At 43.1% G+C, this 24,020-nt stretch overlaps 1 protein-coding gene across 3 annotated transcripts in view; it reads left to right on the top strand.

The window, feature by feature from the left end:
• Window positions 1-24,020, top strand: part of KCND3 (potassium voltage-gated channel subfamily D member 3) — a 668,199-nt gene that overhangs the window by 517,204 nt on the left and 126,975 nt on the right. For all 3 annotated transcript variants that reach the window (XM_075335582.1, XM_075335580.1, XM_075335583.1), the window contains exon 4: window positions 6,481-6,643. In XM_075335582.1, coding sequence (XP_075191697.1) covers window positions 6,481-6,643 — 163 coding nt within the window. The remainder of the gene's footprint in view (window positions 1-6,480; window positions 6,644-24,020) is intronic.

Below are 24,020 nucleotides of genomic sequence, written 5' to 3'. Positions count from 1 at the left end.
ACTTGCACATATTTCTGAAATAAAATCTCCAATCTCAGAACAAAAGGTATGCTTAATTGAGCATCCCAGCGCTAGTATAGCAATGGCTTTACTTTATATATGAAAATCCTTCTGCTTGGTTCCCTTTAAGTTGGCATATTAAGATGCTTGGTTTTGCAACTGAAATGCTCCCTAATCCCTGTAAAGAAAGAGGTTATAGTCCAATCACATTTGGGGTTATGTAAAATACTTGCGTTTTTTCACTGTATGCCGATACAGTGACATACACCATCTTTTGCCTGCCTTGAAAAAAATATATTGTAAAGTGATTAAGTACAGTTGCACTTGAAGGATCAGGATCCATGTTGGCCAAATGTGTGCCTAAGTAAGGACGCCTATGGGAATAGTATTCATTCAACTTGGTATATATTTTCTGCAGAGGGTCAGGATTAGTGCTGAAAAATAGTTGGATAGCTGCTCTTTTCATAGTGTTGAAACCCCCTGATTGTAGAGGGCTGTCCCAGTAATTTGACCTACACTAATCAACGTGTTTAGAGCATATTCTATTAATATTCCGTCACTTAAAGGGAATCTTTAAGCAGGTTTTTGCTACCTCATCTGAGAGCAACATAATGTATGCAAAAAGACTCTGAATCCAGCAATACAGTTAGGTCCAGAAATATTTGGACAGTGACACAAGTTTTGTTATTTTAGCTGTTTACAAAAACATGTTCAGAAATACAATTATATATATAATATGGGCTGAAAGTGCACACTCCCAGCTGCAATATGAGAGTTTTGACATCCAAATCTGAGAAAGGGTTTAGGAATCATAGCTCTGTAATGCATAGCCTCCTCTTTTTCATGGGACCAAAAGTAATTGGACAAGGGACTCTAAGGGCTGCAATTAACTCTGAAGGCGTCTCCCTTGTTAACCTGTAATCAATGAAGTAGTTAAAAGGTCTGGGGTTGATTACAGATGTGTGGTTTTGCATTTGGAAGCTGTTGCTGTGACCAGACAACATGCGGTCTAAGGAACTCTCAATTGAGGTGAAGCAGAACATCCCGAGGCTGAAAAAAAAGAAAAAAAATCCATCAGAGAGATAGCAGACATGCTTGGAGTAGCAAAATCAACAGTCGGGTACATTCTGAGAAAAAAGGAATTGACTGGTGAGCTTGGGAACTCAAAAAGGCCTGGGCGTCCACGGATGACAACAGTGGTGGATGATCGCCGCATACTTTCTTTGGTGAAGAAGAACCCGTTCACAACATCAACTGAAGTCCAGAACACTCTCAGTGAAGTAGGTGTATCTGTCTCTAAGTCAACAGTAAAGAGAAGACTCCATGAAAGTAAATACAAAGGGTTCACATGTAGATGCAAACCATTCATCAATTCCAAAAATAGACAGGCCAGAGTTAAATTTGCTGAAAAACACCTCATGAAGCCAGCTCAGTTCTGGAAAAGTATTCTATGGACAGATGAGACAAAGATCAACCTGTACCAGAATGATGGGAAGAAAAAAGTTTGGAGAAGAAAGGGAACGGCACATGATCCAAGGCACACCACATCCTCTGTAAAACATGGTGGAGGCAACGTGATGGCATGGGCATGCATGGCTTTCAATGGCACTGGGTCACTTGTGTTTATTGATGACATAACAGCAGACAAGAGTAGCCGGATGAATTCTGAAGTGTACCGGGATATGCTTTCAGCCCAGATTCAGCCAAATGCCGCAAAGTTGATCGGACGGCGCTTCATAGTACAGATGGACAATGACCCCAAGCATACAGCCAAAGCTACCCAGGAGTTCATGAGTGCAAAAAAGTGGAACATTCTGCAATGGCCAAGTCAAATATCAGATCTTAACCCAATTAAGCATGCATTTCACTTGCTCAAATCCAGACTTAAGATGGAAAGACCCACAAACAAGCAAGACCTGAAGGCTGCGGCTGTAAAGGCCTGGCAAAGCATTAAGAAGGAGGAAACCCAGCGTTTGGTGATGTCCATGGGTTCCAGACTTAAGGCAGTGATTGCCTCCAAAGGATTCGCAACAAAATATTAAAAATAAAAATATTTTGTTTGGGTTCGGTTTATTTGTCCAATTACTTTTGACCTCCTAAAATGTGGAGTGTTTGTAAAGAAATGTGTACAATTCCTACAATTTCTATCAGATATTTTTGTTCAAACCTTCCAATTAAACGTTACAATCTGCACTTGAATTCTGTTGTAGAGGTTTCATTTCAAATCCAATGTGGTGGCATGCAGAGCCCAACTCGCGAAAATTGTGTCACTGTCCAAATATTTTTGGACCTAACTGTATATCCCTTAGATTACTGGCTGCAGCTGTTCTGACACAATCAGAGCTTTTAGATTTAGTAAAGCAGCAGAGCTGAGAAAGCTGATCCTACCCACACCAGGCCCTCTATAGACATTGAACATTGACAGTGAGGTACCAATCAGAGGAGGGGGTGTGTGGGACTTCCTGTGTATTACATTGTATTCCAGCAATGATAAACAATAGGTGATAAAGCCTTTAGTTTAAGTAAACCTGCAACAGCACAGAGCCTGATAAGAGATGCATAGTTGATTTTTGTTTTTTAACCCCTACAGCATGCTGTCCTCAGATTACATAGCAACAACCTGCTGACAGATTCCCTTTAAATGTACTCCTCAAGCAAATATGTTTAAAGTAGCATAAAACATATGGACTAGTAGGATTGAATAAGCTGTGAGCAAAAGGGATCTAAAGGCCGCTTTACACGCAACGACATCGCTAACGTGATGTCATTGGGGTCACGGAATTCGTGACGCACATCCGGCCTCGTTTATCGACATCATTGTGTGTGACACGTACGAGCGACCGCTAATGAGCAAAAATACTCACCTTATCGTTGCTAGTTGACACGCTGTCCAGTTCCCAAATATCGTTGCTGCTACAGGTACGATGTTGTTCATCGTTCCTGTGGCAACACACATCGCTATGTGTGACACCGCAGGAACGAGGAACCTCACCTTACCTGCGGCCGCCGGCAATGAGGAATGAAGGAGGTGGGCGGCCCGCTCATCTCCGCCCCTCCGCTTCTATTGGGCGTCTGCTTAGTGACGTCGCTGTGATGCTGTACGAACCGCTCCCTTAGAAAGGAGGCGGTTCGCCGGTCACAGCGACGTCGCTAGGCAGGTAAGTAGTGTGACGGGTCCGAACGATGTTGTGCACCACGGGCAGTGATATGCCCGTGACGCACAAACGACGGGGGTGGGTACGCACGCTAGCGATCTCGCTAGCGAGATCGCAGCGTGTAAAGCGGCCTTTAGTGCGCATCATTTACTTTAGTCTGCTGTGTGGATAATCAAATGATTGGTTGGAGTTTACCAGTTGGTGGTCTTATTGTGACGCCGGTTGGTCCATGTAAACAGACCCATAGACAAGCCAAAGTAATGAAATAGATGTTTGTAACTCATTTGCTCGGAGTATATTAGAAGACTGCAGACAATGGTGTTCCGTCAACCTGTCATGCGACTTACTGTATTCTGATTTTTAGAAATCATCCCAGACTTATGACTTTTGAGGGCCAATACAATACATCGTTGGATCAATGAAGTTATTTCACCATTGTCTTTAATCCATCTCATATATAAAAGTTAATCACTGTTGCCTCCCAGAGTAGAAAGGTTTAACAGTTCATAAATTTCAAACTAAGCCCAATTTAACCTTTCTGACATCGATTTTGTCTCCTTCTTAGTAGGATTTACATGCATAATTTTATTCAGCTGGAGGCATTGTCTTTTTTAATTAAAGCTTTGAACACACAGAAGAGCTTGAGAGGGGCTTAAATGTGAGGCATCACAATCCTGTCAAGTTTAGGGCACATGTAGATTAACAGTCATGTTTTAGGTGTATTGTAAGGTCAATTATGAACTATCCCATTGAAATAAGGGAGAAGGAAAACTCATAACTGAGCATTACAATCTTTAAAGTTTCCAGCAATTCCAAAAATGTGTATATGTCCTCCTGTGATAGGTGATGACATGGCACATATGGATAAAGGAAGGAGAGAAAGATTGGGAAAATATATGGAAATTAAGGGACAAAGGAAGAATGAGAGGAAGATGTCAAATGATAGGATATAGGGAGTGAAGTTGGAAGGAAATAAAGAAGGAAGGGTGAGAGAAAAAATAAAAAAAAGGGAACGGAAGTGTGCAATGAAAGTAGAGAGAGAGTGTGCAATGGAAGAAGATGGAGAGGAAAAGATGTCAAAGGAATAAAGAAGAAGAAAGGAAGAGCTGGTGAGAGGTAGAGTAAGAAAAAATGAAATAAAGGTAGAAAAAGATAAAAGGAATAAGAAAGTGAAATAAAGAGAGAGAGAAGAAAGGGAAAAAGTATGATGAAAGAGAAAAAAATGACATAAAAAAGGAGATGGAAGGAAGACGAAAGGAAGGGAGAGAGTGTGAGAGAGAAAGAGACAGAGACAGTGTGACATGAAAATGAAAAGAGAGAAAGGGAAGGAAGAATGAGTGGGAAAGGAAGGGATAGTAAAGGATGGGGAAAATAAAGAAAGAGGAAGAAGGGAGAAAAGAAAGGCAGAAATGGAAATGACAATAAAGTAGATGGAGAGATGAAAAAAAAAAAGGAAAACAGAGAGAAAAGGAAAGTAAAAGGTTCTAGTGTACTGTGAAAATACTGCTCTTTCAATTTGTGTTGAACAGTTAGTTCCAACTTTATTCAGTGAACTGACTAAGTGTTATGCACATAATAGTGCACACATAGAAAATAAAGGGAACTAAGCTCAAACAACTCGAAACTACTGCACCTGACCCGACTGGTTCCTGTACAGACAAAAGTCCCTTCTACGCAGTCCCTAAAGGCCCTTTTACAGACTGCAACAACCCTAACTGGATGTTTAAGATGACCACTTAAGGTCCAGTCACACATAACAAGATCGTTAACGAGATTGTTACTACGTCACAGTTTCCGGATCGCTGTTAAATCGTTGGTGAGATGTCACACAGTCATTTTCCCAATGACTTTAGTAACGATGCAGCGACCTGTATAATGATCTCATTGGTCATTGGGACCCTGTCACACAGCAGCTATGTAACGATTCCGACCTCGAATAGGGGCGTAGTATTTGACGCTGTAAGCCACGTAGGCGTGCGTGCATATGAGTCGCCTATTCCACACCCCTCTGCTCCAATTGGTGGCCAATACTAAGTTCTGATTAGGCGGCCAGCCTAGAAGGTAACTTTGTATCGCTTCATCTTTTGTCCCTTTTTGAGCCTTGCTTTGAGGATAGAACCTGCGACTCCACCCGGACTCATTCGTACTTTGTTCCTGGTTGCTTGCTTGCTTTTCGGATCAAAGCTGCATCTGCACCCGGATTCATCCCTCCTTTGTTTTATCCTCAAAGCAAGGCTCAAAAAGGAACAAAGCATGAAGTGATACCCAATCAGAACACAGTATTGTTCTCAGCGCCAACCAATCGGTGCAGAAGGTGCACGGAAAAGGTGACGCAACTACACGCCTACGTGTCACACTTTAAGTTCTCATCTAGGTCGTTAACGAGATCGTTGGTAGGTGTCAAACATACAGATCCATCCTGCCCAGTAGGACTCCAATGAGCCAAAAATGGCCCAGGACATTCAGCAACGTCCAACGATCTCACAGCAGGGGGCGGATCATTGGTACGTGTCAAACATAACGAGATCGCTGGTGAAGTCGTTGTTTCGTCACAGAAACTGTGACGTAGCAACGATGTCGTTAGCGATCTCGTTAATTGTGAAGTGGCCTTAAGACCTTTGCTTCGTAAGCGGACATCAAGGGCATCATGTACCTCCTTAAGAATCCGGGGGAAGGTGCAGAGTAAAAAATAAGATAAACCAAAAGTGACATTCTGTCAGGAAAGCACTTAGCAGACCGACTGTAGTTCCAAGCAGGGTGCACTTCAGAAATATCACCAGTAGGAAATGCAAGCACTGGGATGCTGGGTCATAGGGCAGACAGAATTACAGCATTGGAAACACTTGTTGACAGAATGGCAGTGAATGCAAACAAGAAGTTCAGAACTAGGACAGCAACTGAACCTGAATGTGGCTCAGTGGAAAGGAAAATGGACCACAGAACATGAGATGATCAGATCAAATCTGAGACATGACACAAAGTGTTCAGAACCAGGACAGTGACTGAACCTGACTGTGGCTCAGTGAAAAGGGAAATAGACCACAGAACAGGAGACTGTGGAATCAATTCTGAGGCATGACGCAAACAAAGTGTTCAGAACCAGGACAGTGACTGAACCTGACTGTGGCTCAGTGGAGAGGGAAATGCACCACAGCACAGTAGACTGCAAGATGAAGTCGTCTGAGGCATGACAGTAACCTACAGCTGGTGTTTTCAATATATGAGAACCGCAGATTTATTATTATTAGTTTTCTATTGAAAATTATTAATATTTGAATACATATCAGATATTGAATTTAATGTATCACATTTTTCTTTGTGCTAGGTATGGTGACATGGTACCGAAGACTATAGCTGGAAAAATCTTTGGATCTATCTGCTCGCTGAGTGGGGTCCTTGTGATTGCACTGCCAGTCCCTGTCATCGTTTCAAATTTCAGCCGAATTTACCACCAGAATCAGCGGGCTGACAAGAGGCGAGCACAAAAGGTCAGTAGTCAATAAGTCACTCCTTAAACAAATCTCAGAAAGTGGAGCTATTTATGACTGCACATTCATGGAGTCTGCCATTTTATCGGAATATGTCATCTTTACCGGCGCAGGTTATAGTAACTGAAAACTATAAATCTCTTGGCTTTTCCAAACATGACCCACAATCTTGTAGTAAAAAAAAGTCTCACTGTCAACTGGGACCACTAAATATGTAGGATTATGAATATAAAGCTGGCTAGACACTATATCAAGCACCAGGAGATGCCAGCTTAATGATGCGTTGAATGCCATCTACTTGTTTAGCTTTTTTTCTTGTCACAGATGGCTTATAACAGCATATTACAGTATTATTCTGCCATTCCTGACAAGAACGTATATTTCTGTGAACATATAAGCAGTGAAACCGCTTGATACAGAACAGGAAAAGTTGCCCAGTCTGATGAACTTTAGAGACTTCTGCATAATAATGAAAAACGGGAAGAAATTGGTGCAAACAGTATGAGTCCGTGACCCCATGTGTGGCTTTAACATTTCAACTAGTAATTGTGGTAATTGTTTAATGGTGCATAAAATGTTTTCTGGGCTTTTAATATTGCCGATCATAGAAACGAAGACCCCGCCAAACTGTGCAGAATACGTAAATAACATGATTGCTGATAACAACTAATGGATACTTTCAGCAGTAAAAATCAGCAAATAAGAAGGGTCATGAAGGACATAACAATCCCATTATGTACTTTTGGGAAGAGGCTTTAACATGCCATGTGCGGTTCAGCAGGATCGCCTCTAATGTAGACTTAGAATTATCCGAGATGCTTCATTACGCCTGGTACCTTGCATTGTTGCCATGAGTGCTTCAGGTCATCTGTCCCTTAATGTATTTTTAGCAATAGAGATGGTTTAATATGTTTTTTATCTTTTTTTGTTTGCTTTTTTTGTCTTTTTTTCTTCTTTGCTGCTTTTTTGTGAAGTTTTTTACACTTTTGATGGTTGTTGTTTTTTGGGTCGTATACATTTGTTTCCAAACACAAGGTATTCTCTGAAAAATACTATATTTTTAGCTATAGCTCCTGTGTGGAAGAACCCGTTGTACAGTACGTGCACATGATCAGAATTACTGATATCATATTCTCACGGTGTTCTCCCGTACAGGGCACTAGCGTCTCCGCAAGAATAAACTGACATGCTGTGGCTTGGAAGGCCACTTAGCAGGTCAGTTTGTGCAGCATAAGTTGGTATGAAATTTCTATAAATACCATCCACTGTGCTTGTACTGTACAACGCAGCGTTTTTGAAGCAGTGAAAACACACTGTGTCCAAAACGCTGCAAACACTGATCGTGTGTACGGGCCCTAAGGGGTACTTTGCACGCTGCGACATCGCTACTGCGATATCGTCGGGGTCAAATCGAAAGTGACGCACATCCGGCGCCGGTAACAATGTCGCAACGTGTAAAGCCTAGATGCGCCGATAAACGATCGCAAAAGCGTTGAAAATCGGTGATCTGTGTAGCGTCGGTCATTTTCATAATGTCGCACCAATAGGAGATATGATGTTGTTCCTTGTTCCTGCGGCAGCACACATTGCTGTGTGTGAAGCCGTAGGAGCGAGGAACATCTCCTTACCTGCCTCCACCGGCTATGCGGAAGGAAGGAGGTGGGCGGGATGTTTACATCCCGCTCATCTCCGCCCCTCCGCTTCTATTGGCCGCCTGCCATGTGACGTCGCTGTGACACCGCACGACCCGCCCCCTTAGGAAGGAGGCGGGTCGCTGGCCAGAGCGACGTCGCAGGGCAGGTATGTGCATGTGACGCTGCCGTAGCGATAAATTTTGCTACGGCAGCTATCACAAGATATCGCATGTGCGACGGGGGCGGGGACTATCATGCTTGGCATTGCTAGCCGATGCTAGCGATGTCGCAACGTGCAAAGTACCCCTAAGGGTTTGCTGAGATCTGCGTACAAATATGACTTGTGCAATGCTACAAAAATCGGATTGCACTCGCACTGATGTTATTCAATGAGGAAGTGCTGATCTGTGATTTTTTTCCTAGGCTGTATTCGGCCTGAGGAAAATAAATTGCAGGATGCTATGTATGGTCAAATAAAATGGCCGAGACTCGCCAATGTAAGTTAATAGGTGTGAGAAAAAAAATCAGACACTACATGGACCATCTTTATGATGTCTGATTTTTACAAAGAAATTACCATTCTGTTGCATAGAATATTGTAAATGGTCCTGTAAATGAATGTTGATTAATAGCTGTTGAGAACAAAACCCACATTGCATACGGATGGCATACACATGTCATATGGATGCTAGGCAAGTAAATAATTTGACACTCGCATTGCACTCATATGACATATGGAATACCAAATGGATTTCCCTTGCCCCACTTTTCTGGATGAAAATTGGGCCAATTTATTATGCGCAGATGTGAGCAATCCACCCCTTAAGGTTGGTATTATCTGTGCAAATCCATCAGGAAACAAACTCATTTTCAGGGGGAAAATAAAAATAACAACACTAAATAATGTGGTTGCATAAGTGTGAACACTCTATTATAATTGGAGATGTGGTTGTGTTCAAAATTACCCAATCACATTTAAACTTTTTTAGGCTATGTGCGCACGTACATGCTGAAATGTCTGCAGCGATTTGACAGCACATGTGCGCTTCAAATCGCTGCAGAAACACTGCGTAATGGATGTAGTGTTTCTGGAGTATAAATGCCGATTGCATGTGCTCTGGATGCTGCCCCCACGATAGACAGAGTGTGAGCAGCATCCAAAGTGCACAAATTAATTGACATGCTGCTTTTTTGGCATCCAAATCGCTGCGTTCAAAAAAGCAACGTGAGCACGTATCATGCACAATCTACATAGATTGTGCAGGGGGCGCAAGACGCATGCATTTATGCTGCAGTGCAATACGCAGCGTAAATGCATGTAATTGCGCAACGTGCGCACAAGCCCTAAGTCAGTATACAACTACCATAATTTATATAGATTTTGATTAACCGCATATAAAATGTAGCTATTCTAATGGAATTTTCTTAACTTTTTCTTAGTTGCCTTTTGCACCAAAAGCCATGGTCCATAAACAGTTTACAACACAGCAAAGGGATTTAAATTGTTAACAGTAATCAGTTAGGTGAAGGGCAAATAAAAACTTTCCAAGGTCCTAGATATACCAAAGAGCATTAGGGGTACTTACAACATAGTGAGATCACTAGCGAGATCACTGCTGAGTTACGGTTTTTGTGACGCACCAGTGACCTCATTAGCGATTTCGCTGTGTGTGACACTGAGCAGCGATCTGGCCCCTGCTGTGAAATCGCTGCTCGTTACACACAGTGCTGGTTCATTTTTTGGACGTTGCTCTCCCGCTGTGAAGCACACATCGCTGTGTTTGACAGTGAGAGAGCAACGATCTGAATGTGCAGGGAGCAGGGAGTCGGCGTCGGGCAGCCTGCGGTAAGCTGTAACCAAGGTAAATATCGGGTAACCAAGAGAAGCCCTTTGCTTGGTTACCCGATATTTACCTTGGTTACTAGCATCCGCCGCTCTCAGGCTGCCAGTGCCGGCTCCCTGCTCCCTGCACACATAGCCGGAGTACACATCGGGTAAATAAGCAAAGCAGCTTGCTTATTAACCCGATGTGTACTCTGGCTAGGAGTGCAGGGAGCCAGCGCTAAGCGGTGTGTACTGGTAACCAAGGTAAATATCAGGTAACCAAGGAAAGTGTCTTGCTTGGTTACCCGATATTTACCTTAGTTACCAAGCGCAGCATCGCTTTCACACGTCGCTGCTGGCTGGGGGCTGGGGTCGCTGGTGAGATCTGCCTGATTGACAGCTCACCAGCGACCATCTAGTGACGCACCACGATCCTGACAGGTGGTGGGATCGCTGGAGCGTCGCTAAAGTGTGATGGCAAATCGCTGCCCGTTGCGCACAACATTGCTCGGACCTGTCACACTACTTACCTGCCTAGCAACATCACTTTGTTTCCTACTTGTTTTCTATCTCCAATTATTTGTGCCTGCTCTAAAGCCAGAGCTATCATTCACAGAATAAGGGAAGATGCAAAATTAGGTGGATATGTACTGCCCCTGCAGCAGTAATACTATTGTATGTACTGAGGATTTCGATTGCGTTAGGGCAATGACAATCAGAGACGAGTTCTTGGTGCAAAAGACGTTTTATAATATGTAACCGCAATATGTAAACAGAACAGAATATACACAGTAATATGTAACCGCAATATGTACACAGAACAGAATATACACAGTAATATGTAACCGCAATATGTACACAGAACAGAATATACACAGTAATATGTAACCGCAATATGTACACAGAACAGAATATACACAGTGGAACATAAACACAGTAAATACCTGCTGGGTTCTGAGCAAAGGGGAATTCCCGGGGCCGCGCACTGGACTCCCCCAGGGAGACCGCCAGAAGCGAACCCCTATACAGGGGCTGTCCGGCAATCACCCCAGAAGGCCCAAATGTACAGCAGCCGGGACACAAAAGGGCAACAGATATAGTCCAAAAAATGTCCGTACGTGATGTGAGTCCTAGGGTGGATATGAACGGAAGGGACCGGGCAGAAGTGCCAACCAGAGACGGCAGACAGAGTCCGAGCACAGTTGGATGAGAGGTGAAGTCCAGAGGTGGTGTCAGGTGTTTCAACCGGATCCAAACAGCAATCAGGAGATGAGAGCAGCAGGGCAGGAGTAGACAGGAAGCAGTATACTCAGGCAACTAGACTAAGCTTAGGGGCGGGCTTTTAAACAGATGAACAGGAAGTAGGGCAACAGAACAGAAAACTCCATGTTAACAAAGGGCAAGATCCTTCAAAAGAAAACTGGAAATCCCGGAACTCTGACAGCAGCAGTTGGACTGCTCGGATCCGGGATTGCCGTGGCTCGAGGGTCTCTGGACCCGGGGGCTCGCGGACACTCAAAAATGAGAAGGGGACTATTTACAGAGGGGTTAGTAGTGTTTGTGACGCCACCAGTAGTTCGCGGTCAGGCGAGTACCGCCGCTGCCGATGGGAGTAGCCAGGGGAGATGGAGTGGGGCAGCCAGAGGATGTTCCCTCCACGGGTAGGGTAGGCCCCGGGATTCTGGATGGTGATGGGGCAGGGAAGCATTTTGCAGACAATACAGCAGGCAGGACGAGGAAGGGGGGGCAGCGCACTCACTCAGGCCATGTGGATGTTGGTGCGACCATTAAGTAGACTCTGACACATGAGTAAACCAAGTCTCTGGGTGCCGCTGCCTCTCTGGGGAGCTCGTCCGGGAATCCGTTCCTGTTGGTATTGCTGATGGTTCAGGACCTGCCTCAATGCACTGATGTTTAGACGTTTCTGAGTGACCCCTCAGCCTGAAGCTGTCGGGGTCCCGCTCCCTATATTTTGATAGAGGAGCTGTGCTCTCGATGGCTGACACTTGGGATTTCAGTGGGCCGCATGGGTTGGAAAGGCTTGTCCCCCTCGTTGTATTAGTGCCTTCGATCTCTGAGCTCTTTGGGAAAGTTCATAAAGAGACTATCCTCCACAGGTTAATTATCAGGTTGCGTGAAGCTACTCCCTGATCTAGGGTCCAGTACCCCGCCGTACTCGGTACTGGTCCAGTTACTAGATATTCCGGTGCCGACCGTTCTCCAAAACTAAGTCTGGCACCTCTCTCCAATACCCTGCGACCGGGTCTCTAACTCCTCCGGTCCCAGACCACCGTCTGCGACCTAGCCAAAGTCTCCCAGGGAGCTACAACTCCCCTAGCTCCTCACTGTCTGAGAGCTACCACTGATCTGACTATAATCCTTCCCACCAGCCTGCCTGACCACTAGGTGGGTGGTCCTATTCCAGCTAGACCACCCACTGGTGTGCCTGACAGGGTGGGGTGTGAGGTGTGGCTAGGATTTGAATACTGATGGAATCAATACCAATAGTTAGGATCCCAGAACCATGGACGGTGGGTTCTGCACCATAAGGCTGCTTTCACACTACGTCTTTTTAACATGCGTCCTGAACGTTTTTTTTTCTGCAAAAGCGGATCCTGCTTTTACAGCAAAAAACGCATGCAAACGCATGTGTTACTTTGCAGGATCCTGTCACTGGATGTTTAGGGGCGGGCATTGGAGTCATGTGATCGGGAGTGAGGGGAACTAAATGTGCCAGACTGGGAGCCGGCATCTGACAGCTGCGAGGCTCGTAACCAAGGTAAACATCGGGTATACTTGCTTGGATACCCGATATTTACTTTGGTTACAAGCGTCTGCAGCTGCTAGGAGCCGGGCTGCCTGCACACGTAACCAATGTAACCAACGTAAACATCGGGTAACTAAGATAAGTGGTTACCCGATGTTTACCTTGGTTACGAGTGTCCGCAGCTCTCAGGTGGGTGAGAGGGAGGGGGAGAGACAGAGAGAGAGGGAGGAGAGAGACAGAGAGGTAGGAGAGAGATAGACTGATCATGGAGGCTGGTTTCTGGGCATGCTCAGTAGAGCAAGCAGGATCCTCTCTATCAGCATGCCAGCGTTCACATGCGTTTGCGTGCTGTTTAGTCAGGATCCAGCAATTTGCAGAAGTTGGACGCAGCTCAAAAACGCTACAAGTAGCGTTTTTTAAAGATGTTAAAAAACTGCAAGTCGCTGGATCCTCACTATAACGCACGCAAACGCAGGTGAACGCATGTTAACGCGAGTCCATTGCAAATGCATTGAAATGAAAACGCATTTGCACTGGATCCGTTTCTGCGTTAAAAAAATGTTCAGGATGCATGTTAAAAAGACGTAGTGTGAAAGCAGCCTAAGAAATAGGAGTGCAGTTCCCTGTGACACCCTGACTAGTTCAGGGGCGTCACAGAAACCATTTTATTCACTCAGCTGAAATGTTAGAAATGAATGATGAGCGATATCTGCTTAGGATTTTTTTTTTATAGAAATAGTATAACTTTAACCTACTTGCACAGGATCTGTAAAAGCAAGCAGCTGCTGAACCGCTGCTTCAGTCCAGCCGATCCCTGCAGATGGAGTAAGCTCCATGTAACTGTGCGGAGCTAAATCATATCTAGCACGCAGGATCAAAACTGAAGAATGATGATTAAAGCTCTGGGTGAATAGTTCACTCTGACACTGGCATACCCTTCCATGTAAAACAGATACAAATAGTATTAACCAGCCAACAGCTGAAGAAAACTAATCTGCCAGAGTCCTCCATAAATCCGCTTTGCAGTGCAACTGATACAAAATTGACCTTAAAGTTAAAGTTAGAATGTCATTCACCAGTATTACAATGTAGAGGACCGCAGAACATGGCCTGGTAAAGTACCAGCGTATTTTTTTTTATTGCATCGCTGGAGTGATGCTTTAAATGTCAGTTCCCTGCCCCCTTTTTATACTCGCCTTCAGGCAGCTTCACTTTCTATTGCCGCCTCTCCGGTGAGTCTCCTGTGATTTGTGACCTGTCAGCAGCTCCAGTGTTTCATGGAGGTCACAACTCAATTCAAGTCTATGAGAGTCTCGTTCTGGCCTACACTCTCGACACACTGAGTGAAGACATACCCCAAAAGACTTGTAGCAGTAATTGCAATGAAAGGTGGTCCTACAAAATATTAACTCAGGGGGCCTGAATACAAATGCACCTCACAATTTTCAAATTTATGGGTTTTTTTTTTAAAAAAAAAAACTACATTTTTTTAATGTTTTTAAAATGTATTACCCTGTTTTCCTGAGAATAAGACACTGTCATATATTTTTTTTGCCCCAAAAAAAGCACTAGGTCTTATTTTCAGGGGGTGTCTTATTCTCGAGGAGACATGGTTGGGGGTAAGTTTACCCCCCCACAAAAAGCAGACCCCCCCCTTCCCAGGATCGTCATACAGTACTTACTAGCCCCGGGCGTCTGTGTGCCTCTCAGATCTCTCTGTGATCTCCCAGCAGGTATGCTGCACACCTCCCCTGCGTCTGGCGACACACATACTTCAGATCACACACATCAGATAGCATACACTCATATAGACACACACACATCAGATAGCATACACACACACACACACACACACACACACACATCAGATAGCATACACACACACACACACACACATCAGATAGCACACACTCATATAGAAACATACACACCAGATAGCGCACACACACAAACACACACATCAGATAGTATACACACACATCAGATAGCATACACACACATGTGATGCCCCTGGACTATCAGGTCATCACTGGGTATTGCACAATCTGTCCTCCCGTGCAGTATCCACCTTCTTGTTGGTTTTGGATCTCTAACCATATGGTGTTGCCTACATCAGCTAATCAAATCCTAGATACACCCTGTACCACACCCACCAAACACACCAGTGAACGTCTTGAGTGGAATAGAGTCGCCCACCTGGGGGGTTGGGGAGGGGAGGTGAGGAGTGTCAAGAAGAGAGAGTAGACTGAGTAGTGAAAGTGAGAGGAGGTCGGGAGCGAGCCTCCTGAAAAACTATCTAGGTAGCAGATGGTGGTCTTGGGCCTAGACGAGTCGGACCCCCAGTCACAGGGGTGGAGGACAGCCAGCAGCCTTACACCATCACCAGTCCGGGACCGAGGCACGATGGGGTACCTGGACCCTAGGTCGGGGAGTAGCTTCAGGCAACCAGATAATTTATCCGCGGAGAACGGAGCCTTCAAGATTCGTTCCCCACCTCCAAAATCGGGGCACTAGCGCAACGAGGGGGATAAGACTTTCCAATCCAAAACGGTCCAGAAAATCCCAAGCATGAGCCCTGAGAGCAAGCTCCCACACTTAGCCATAGTGGGGAGCGGGACCCGGCAAGTTTCACACTACCGGGACCACCAAAGAAGTAAACTTAGTGCCAGGAGGCAGGTCATGGATCACCAGGCAGCACTATTGGGGACGGAACCCGAACTAACTCCCCTCAGCGGCAGCAGTGTCCAGAGACTTGCTTTACCTGTTTCGGTGTCTGCTTAATGGACTGAGTGAGTACCAAAGTGACCCCCTGCACCCAACGGCATTCCCCTCCAAACACTGAGTCCCGGGGTATTCCCCCCTACCCATGGAGAATTCTAACACCTGGCTGCCCCATTCCATCACCCCTGGGTACTCCCAACTGCAGCGGTGGTACTTCTAATTACCACATACCACGGGTGGCATCACGAACTTTATAAAATCCCTTGTAAATACCCCCCTTCATTTGAGTGGCCGCACAACCCCCGGGTCCGTGGTCCTCGAGCCACTGAGAACCTGGATCCGAACAGCTCGGCTGCTGGCACGGGGGTGGCACACACACACATCAGATTCCATATCATTCCTCCCTCTGATCTCTATGCAGCACGCTGTCCTCCCCTGCATCTGACTGACATACATACATCAGAACACACTCACACTCAGATAGCATATACACACACACATCAGATTCACATCATTCCTTCCTGTGATCTCCTGCGGGCACGCCAGGCAGTTGTGCTGCACGCCGTCCTCCTTTGCCTCTTGCCGACACTCACACATCAGACATCATAAACTCAAACATCCGATCGCATACATTCACACACACTCACAATATCGCACATACCTGTACAATCCCGCGCACACACTCATAACATTTGGAGATACCACATGCTTCCGGCCATGTGATCATCCTGCAGGTCCGGGAAGCTCACTGCACAGCATCGCGCCGAGAAGCTAGAGATATCGCTAGATGTGGTGTGTGTGTGTATGCAATCTGTAGTGTGTTTGTGAGTGTGATCTGATATGTGTGTATATGTGATCTGATGTATGTTCTGCCGCAGGACCTTGATGCATTCCCCTGCTCCCGGTCGGTGTCTAGTGAGTATGGTCGCGGGGTCTTCTATCTTCTTTCTTCTTTCTTTAGGGGGTGTCCGCTGTCTATAATGAAGTGTCCTGCAGTGTCTTTAACTTTTTTACCACTGCACAGACACTTCATTAATGAACTGTGGCTAGGTCTTATTTTCAGGGGATATCTTATATTTAAGCCTCCCTGAAAACTCCTGCTAGGTCTTATTTTTGGGGGAGGTCTTATTTTCTGGGAAACACGATATTACCTGTACCCTTCACAAATATTTACTACTTGCTGTTAGTATATAACATAAAGATCATATAGAAAGGGAATATCAACTCACCTACATGATAAGTCATCAATGTCTGAAAGGCTGGGGTCCGACACCAACGTCGATCAGCTGCTCTTGGTCCCAGCGGCGGTAGCAGGTAGCTGGAGATGCTCAGTTCTGGAACTGCTCTGTCAACTCATAACAGATGCGGCCGGGTACTGAACATCCTCCTTCTATTCAGATCAATAGGAGTTGAATGTGCAGTTCAAGCCGCGGCCACTATCGGAGGACAGGGCAGCTCTAGAACTGAGCATTTCCAACTGCCTGCTGCCGCCAGCACTGAACACAGCTGATCGTCGGGGACGTGGGGTGTTGGACTCCTGCCTATCAGACATTGATGACCTATCCTAAGGACAGATAGGCTATTAATGTAAAAGTAGGGACAACTACTTTAATAGAACATATGGATATATATTTTTAATTATTTTGGTGAGTTATCCAAGATATTGGCCCCAATTCATCATTTGCATTTTTATAAGTCACTGTCTTTTTTTGTACTGTAATATTAGTTTCTGTTTTGGCCATCAAAGTCATCAAAGTAAAGCACACAAAAATTTGTTGAAAAGTTAAAATAGGCTTTGTTCCTGTCAGGAATTGTTTTAGTGACTTTTGACACCAAAAATCACAAAAATGCATCAAAATACTGGCATACACAAAAAATATACCAGGATGGACTGGAGTGGAGCTATGCCAAATTTTCCTAATTTTTAAAAGTTGCAAGTGATGTATAAAGGGAAAACATCTAAAATCTCTAGACTCTATCCACAAAGTGCAAAAAAAGTGAGCACTAGTGATGGGCAAACTCACAGATATCCGGGATCGACGTGACTAACTGGACTAAAAAAAAAAAATCGGTTCAGGCCCGGAATTGATCCCGGATATCTGGCCATACGACGGTCACCATATAAGTCTATGGGGAACACCGGATTCTGGTGCTTTAAAATGGTGGCAGAAGGGATAGGAGGATTAGAGCAAGCGTGCTATACTTTCCGAGTCTCCGACGCACTTATAACTGTTTTTGGGCAGCTCACTCTTCTTCCGGGGCCGTTCATTTACCTTCATGCATATTCACTACTTCCCCTGGGACAGCATCTGACTGCTTACAATCACAGACCCTGTCTGTGGCTCTATATTGTGTTATAAATATAAATAAATAAATAGACGTAGGGTCCCCCCATATTGTGATACCCTGCACAAATACATAATACGGCTACAGGCTGCAGCCACCAGCCATGCGCTTATCTTGGCTGTGTATCAAATTAAGAGGAACCGCATGCGGCTTTTTTTTATTATTATTTAAATAAATAATTTAAAACAACAGCATGCGGTCCCCTCAATTTTAATACCTATCCACAATAAAGACCTACATCTGGGCCCTGGTATTCTCAGGCTGAGGAGAACCATACTTATTGGCTCCCCACCTTAAAAATAGCAACCTGCAGCTTCCCGGGACTGTCGCATCCATTAGATGTGACAATCCTGGCACTTTATTCAGCTCATCCCGATTGCTCTGGTGCAGTGACAATCAGAGTAATAAAGATTTCATAAAAGCCAACAGCTGCCACTAAGCCCCAGATTAGTAATGAGAGGCTACTATGCGGCCCCCACCCCTTTTCTAATCTGTAAGTGAAAAGAAATAAATAAACACAAACACCCAAAAAATCCATTATTTGAAATAAAATACAAGAAAAAAAATACCCTCTTTCACCAATTTATTACCCCAAAAGCACCCAGGTCCAACATAATCCACACGAGATCCCACAACGATTCCAGCTCTGCTATGTCTGATGGCACAGCGCGCAGCCATAGAGCAATGATTGCCCGCTGTGAGCTTCAGAAGGTAAAATCTGGAAAGAAAGAGGAGCCCAATAGGGTCTTATCTTTGTTGAAGGGAGATGGGAAAGAAAGATAACAGGCTCACCTGTGGTACTTGTGTGAGTCACAACTACTTGTTAAGCATCAAACGCTGCTGCAGCACCCCTGGATGATGTACATGGCTGGCGGTGAATGGGGAATATACAACGCTGCTATGAAAAAAAAACTATCCAGATGGAGATCAAAGTGATTTTATTTTCAACGCATTTCATCGAAACCTATCTCCTTCATCAGGAAAAATCACACATATTGTGTGATTTATTCCTGATGAAGGCGATAGGTTTCGCTGAAAGGCGCTGAAGATAAAATCACTTTGATCTTCATCTGGATCATTTTTTCTGCTTGGCAGTGAGGCATATTCCCCATTCACCACCCACTGTGACCTTCAGCAGAGACTGAGCCGTGCAAGTGGTGACGTCACTCAGGTTATTTGCGGTCACAGCTGGAGGTTCCCACGATCCTTCACTTGTGATTGCAGGGAACCTGACCTCAGGTGACCTCATTAAACTCAGGTGAGGTCCCTGAGTTCACACACCTGCATCTCCTGGCAGAAAGCATTATTTTTTGCCAAGAGATGCAGATTTGGTGCTGAAATTTTTACACTATATTCCGGCACCCAATCTACACCTCCTGATGAAAAAAATCGCATGACTACTGAATCATTCCACATGCGGTTTGGATGCTATTTTTGCCAGGAGATATAGATTGGGTGCATGAATAAGGTGTAAAAATTTCAGCACCAAATTTGCATATCTGGGCCCAAAAATAAAAAAAAAACAGTTTTGACATCTTTTCAGTGCGGGTTTTCTGCCAGGAGGTGCAAATTTGGTGCCGAAATGTCTGCACCAGATTTCAGCACCAAATTTGCACCTCCTGGCAGAAAACCGCACTGAAACGGCATGAAAACCGTTTTTTTGCATATTTGGGCCATGAGATGCAAATTTGGTGATGAAATTTTTACTCCGTATTCCTGCAACCAATCTACACCTTCTGTAAAAAAAATTGCATCACTACGCATTATACTGAACATGGCAGTGATGTGTTTTTTTGGCTAGGAGGTGTAGATTGGGTACAAGAATATACTATTAAAATTTCAGCACCAAATTTGCATCTTTTGGCAAAAAAACTCCCAATTTTCTGCAACGAGATGGTCTGTGAACTCAGTGACCTCACCTGAAGTGATGTCACTGACTTTCTTGAGGTCAGATTACCTGCGATCACAGGTGGAGGACCGTGAGAACCTCTAGATGTGACCACAAAGAACCTGAGTGACCTCACCACTCATTGCGTGGCTCATTCATTCTTTGCCTGAAGCTCACAGCGGGCAGTCATTATCTATGGCCACTCCCTGTCACTTCAGATGTAGCAGAGCTGCAATCGTTGTGGAGTCTCCTAGGTGGTTTTGGGGTTAATAAATTGGTGAAACAGGGAGGTTTTTAGTATTTTATTTCAAATAAAGGATTTCTATGGTGTTTGTTTATTTCTTTTCACTTAAAGATTACTAAGAGGGAGTCATAGACGTCTCCCATTACTAATCTAGAATATCAACAGAAGAAAAAAGACAGGTATTTTGCCGCGCTTGAAGACCATAGACTATGATGTCAGGCAAATGATTCTTTTTATTTCATCCTACGCGTTTCGGAGACCACAACTGTCTCCTTCTTCAGGGAAAGGAACTATTACAGAGACCAAGGAAGAGTGCTTTTATAAAGCAGTCAAAAAAAAAAAAAAAAAAAAAAAAGGGGGGAGGGAAAACAAAGGAAGGAAACCCTGCCCATGACATCAGCTCACCATGTGCTGCAGGGCCATGACTCATAGCCACATGGAGCAGAGCCGTGTCAGGATCACATTAGGGATTTCCATAAATTACAAGATAAAACTCGCTGAACATTAATCATCCATCATAAATAAATGTCAAGGGTGCACAGATAACTGTGAAAAAATTGTTAGACATATTCATATCAAACTATGCACACAGATATACATATGATATAGAAAATATGAAGTGAAAAAACACAAAATATAAAGCATCCATTAAACATAAACCAGACATAAAAATAAAAATAAAACTTAAAACATGAACATTGAAAGCTGCCCCACAGCCAAGGATATGACTGCAAAAACAGTTTCTTACTAATAGCTAATGGTCAGCTGTAATCAGCACCATTAACATACGGACATAAAAAACATTGCATAAAGTGCAGGTGAGCATACTGAGTTATTAAGTGTCTCTATTTGTTGGTATTGCTGATTTTAGATTTTACTGCTATTACTTTTGAACATTAACCTTTGAAAAAACAAAAAACAAAAAGTGAAAACATGAAAAATTGCAATTGCTAACAAAAAGTGATGGGGTGTGCATTTGGAACACTAAGAAAGCGGACTGATGAAGAAAAACTGAAAAAATTAATATTGTGTACTTGCGTGCAGAAAGAGAAAAAATCTCTTACCAAAGGGGGTGAAATGGGTTCAGGCCGTGGGAAAAAATTAAAAGGCGCAGGCGCGCTGCACAGGGACGGTAGCAGGATCCTCACAACAAGGTCAAGTGAGTTCAGGAGCGTGGGAAACCGCTGTAGCACGCGTGCGCGCACATCATACTACAGCAGCTAAAGAGAAAGAGAAAAAAGAAAAAAAAAAAAAAAAAAAAGAGAGGCATTTAAGCTCTAACCAAAGAGCATTCACAAAAGAATTAGTGCCAAAAAAGAGGATGATCAAGCAAAGGATTCGGCCTTGCTCCGTAAACAAGAGAAAAAATGTTTTTATTTTTACAGGGAAAGATCTGAAACACGCAGTGATGCTTAAAAAGAGATAAAAAAATATACTATAAAAACATGGAGGTATAAGAAAAACTGCCAAAATATGGAGCTGAAAATATCGTTATTATCCAGCATCCAATATCATTGGTGTCTGCATTTATGACCAGGGGAGGGTGGGGGAGGGGGGGGAATTGAAATTAGAAACATACCTATGACGTTTATTTACACTTATTAAAATTATATATAATATTTAAAAAGATTTTTTGGAACTTTTTACGTATAGAGGATTTTTTGAAAAAAATATATATATAAGAATATAGAAATATAAAAATATATAAAAATGCCACAACAATATATATGTATCTAAAAAGCAGACATTATAAAAACATAATAAAAACATATTATTCGCCTGAAGTTATAAAGTGAATCTACAATTTTCTTGAACATATTCACCCACACTTAATAAAAATTTTTAATAAAATAAATCAGTAATTTCATTGAGGCCAAACGGTTTGAGAGTATTTAGCCTGTGTATCCAGTAAGACTCCTTTCTACTAAGGGTTTCTGCCCTATTAGTGATGTTAGGAGAGACTTGCTCTATGGGTGTAATTTTAAAAACTGGATTTTTGTTGTGTACAAGCGTGCAGTGTTTAGACAAATGGATCTAACCATCTTTCATGATGATACTAAGATCCACACTAAAACCTTTTTCAAGAAAGTAGATGCTAATGGCTACATAAACTTTGGGAGTGAGCATTATGTGAAATGGTTAAATAATATCCCACTCAATCAGTACAAAAGAATTAGGAGAAATTGTTCACGAGATGCTGATTTTAGAGACCAAGTGGGTATACTGAAAGGACGTAGATTCACTTTATAACTTCAGGCGAATAATATGTTTTTATTATGTTTTTATAATGTCTGCTTTTTAGATACATATATATTGTTGTGGCATTTTTATATATTTTTATATTTCTATATTCTTATATATATATTTTTTTCAAAAAATCCTCTATACGTAAAAAGTTCCAAAAAATCTTTTTAAATATTATATATAATTTTAATAAGTGTAAATAAACGTCATAGGTATGTTTCTAATTTCAATTCCCCCCCATCCCCCACCCTCCCCTGGTCATAAATGCAGACACCAATGATATTGGATGCTGGATAATAACGATATTTTCAGCTCCATATTTTGGCAGTTTTTCTTATACCTCCATGTTTTTATAGTATATTTTTTTATCTCTTTTTAAGCATCACTGCGTGTTTCAGATCTTTCCCTGTAAAAATAAAAACATTTTTTGTCTTGTTTACGGAGCAAGGCCGAATCCTTTGCTTGATCATCCTCTTTTTTGGCACTAATTCTTTTGTGAATGCTCTTTGGTTAGAGCTTAAATGCCTCTCTTTTTTTTTTTTTTTTTTTCTCTTTCTCTTTAGCTGCTGTAGTATGATGTGCGCGCACGCGTGCTACAGCGGTTTCCCACGCTCCTGAACTCACTTGACCTTGTTTTGAGGATCCTGCTACCGTCCCTGTGCAGCGCGCCTGCGCCTTTTAATTTTTTCCCACGGCCTGAACCCATTTCACCCCCTTTGGTAAGAGATTTTTTCTCTTTCTGCACGCAAGTACACAATATTAATTTTTTCAGTTTTTCTTCATCAGTCCGCTTTCTTAGTGTTCCAAATGCACACCCCATCACTTTTTGTTAGCAATTGCAATTTTTCATGTTTTCACTTTTTGTTTTTTGTTTTTTCAAAGGTTAATGTTCAAAAGTAATAGCAGTAAAATCTAAAATCAGCAATACCAACAAATAGAGACACTTAATAACTCAGTATGCTCACCTGCACTTTATGCAATGTTTTTTATGTCCGTATGTTAATGGTGCTGATTACAGCTGACCATTAGCTATTAGTAAGAAACTGTTTTTGCAGTCATATCCTTGGCTGTGGGGCAGCTTTCAATGTTCATGTTTTAAGTTTTATTTTTATTTTTATGTCTGGTTTATGTTTAATGGATGCTTTATATTTTGTGTTTTTTCACTTCATATTTTCTATATCATATGTATATCTGTGTGCATAGTTTGATATGAATATGTCTAACAATTTTTTCACAGTTATCTGTGCACCCTTGACATTTATTTATGATGGATGATTAATGTTCAGCGAGTTTTATCTTGTAATTTATGGAAATCCCTAATGTGATCCTGACACGGCTCTGCTCCATGTGGCTATGAGTCATGGCCCTGCAGCACATGGTGAGCTGATGTCATGGGCAGGGTTTCCTTCCTTTGTTTTCCCTCCCCCCTTTTTTTTTTTTTTTTTTTTTTTTGACTGCTTTATAAAAGCACTCTTCCTTGGTCTCTGTAATAGTTCCTTTCCCTGAAGAAGGAGACAGTTGTGGTCTCCGAAACGCGTAGGATGAAATAAAAAGAATCATTTGCCTGACATCATAGTCTATGGTCTTCAAGCGCGGCAAAATACCTGTCTTTTTTCTTCTGTTGATATTCTACTTGTGCAACAGGGCTGCTGCTGGACCTTTTTGGCGCTCACGTTATGCTGTTAAAGGAGTTGTGACTGGCACAACT

This window comes from Anomaloglossus baeobatrachus, chromosome 2, assembly GCF_048569485.1.
Source record: "Anomaloglossus baeobatrachus isolate aAnoBae1 chromosome 2, aAnoBae1.hap1, whole genome shotgun sequence".
NCBI classification, from domain to species: domain Eukaryota; kingdom Metazoa; phylum Chordata; class Amphibia; order Anura; family Aromobatidae; genus Anomaloglossus; species Anomaloglossus baeobatrachus.
Note: the sequence above shows the minus strand (reverse complement) of the source record. Positions and strands in the feature narration are given on the sequence as shown.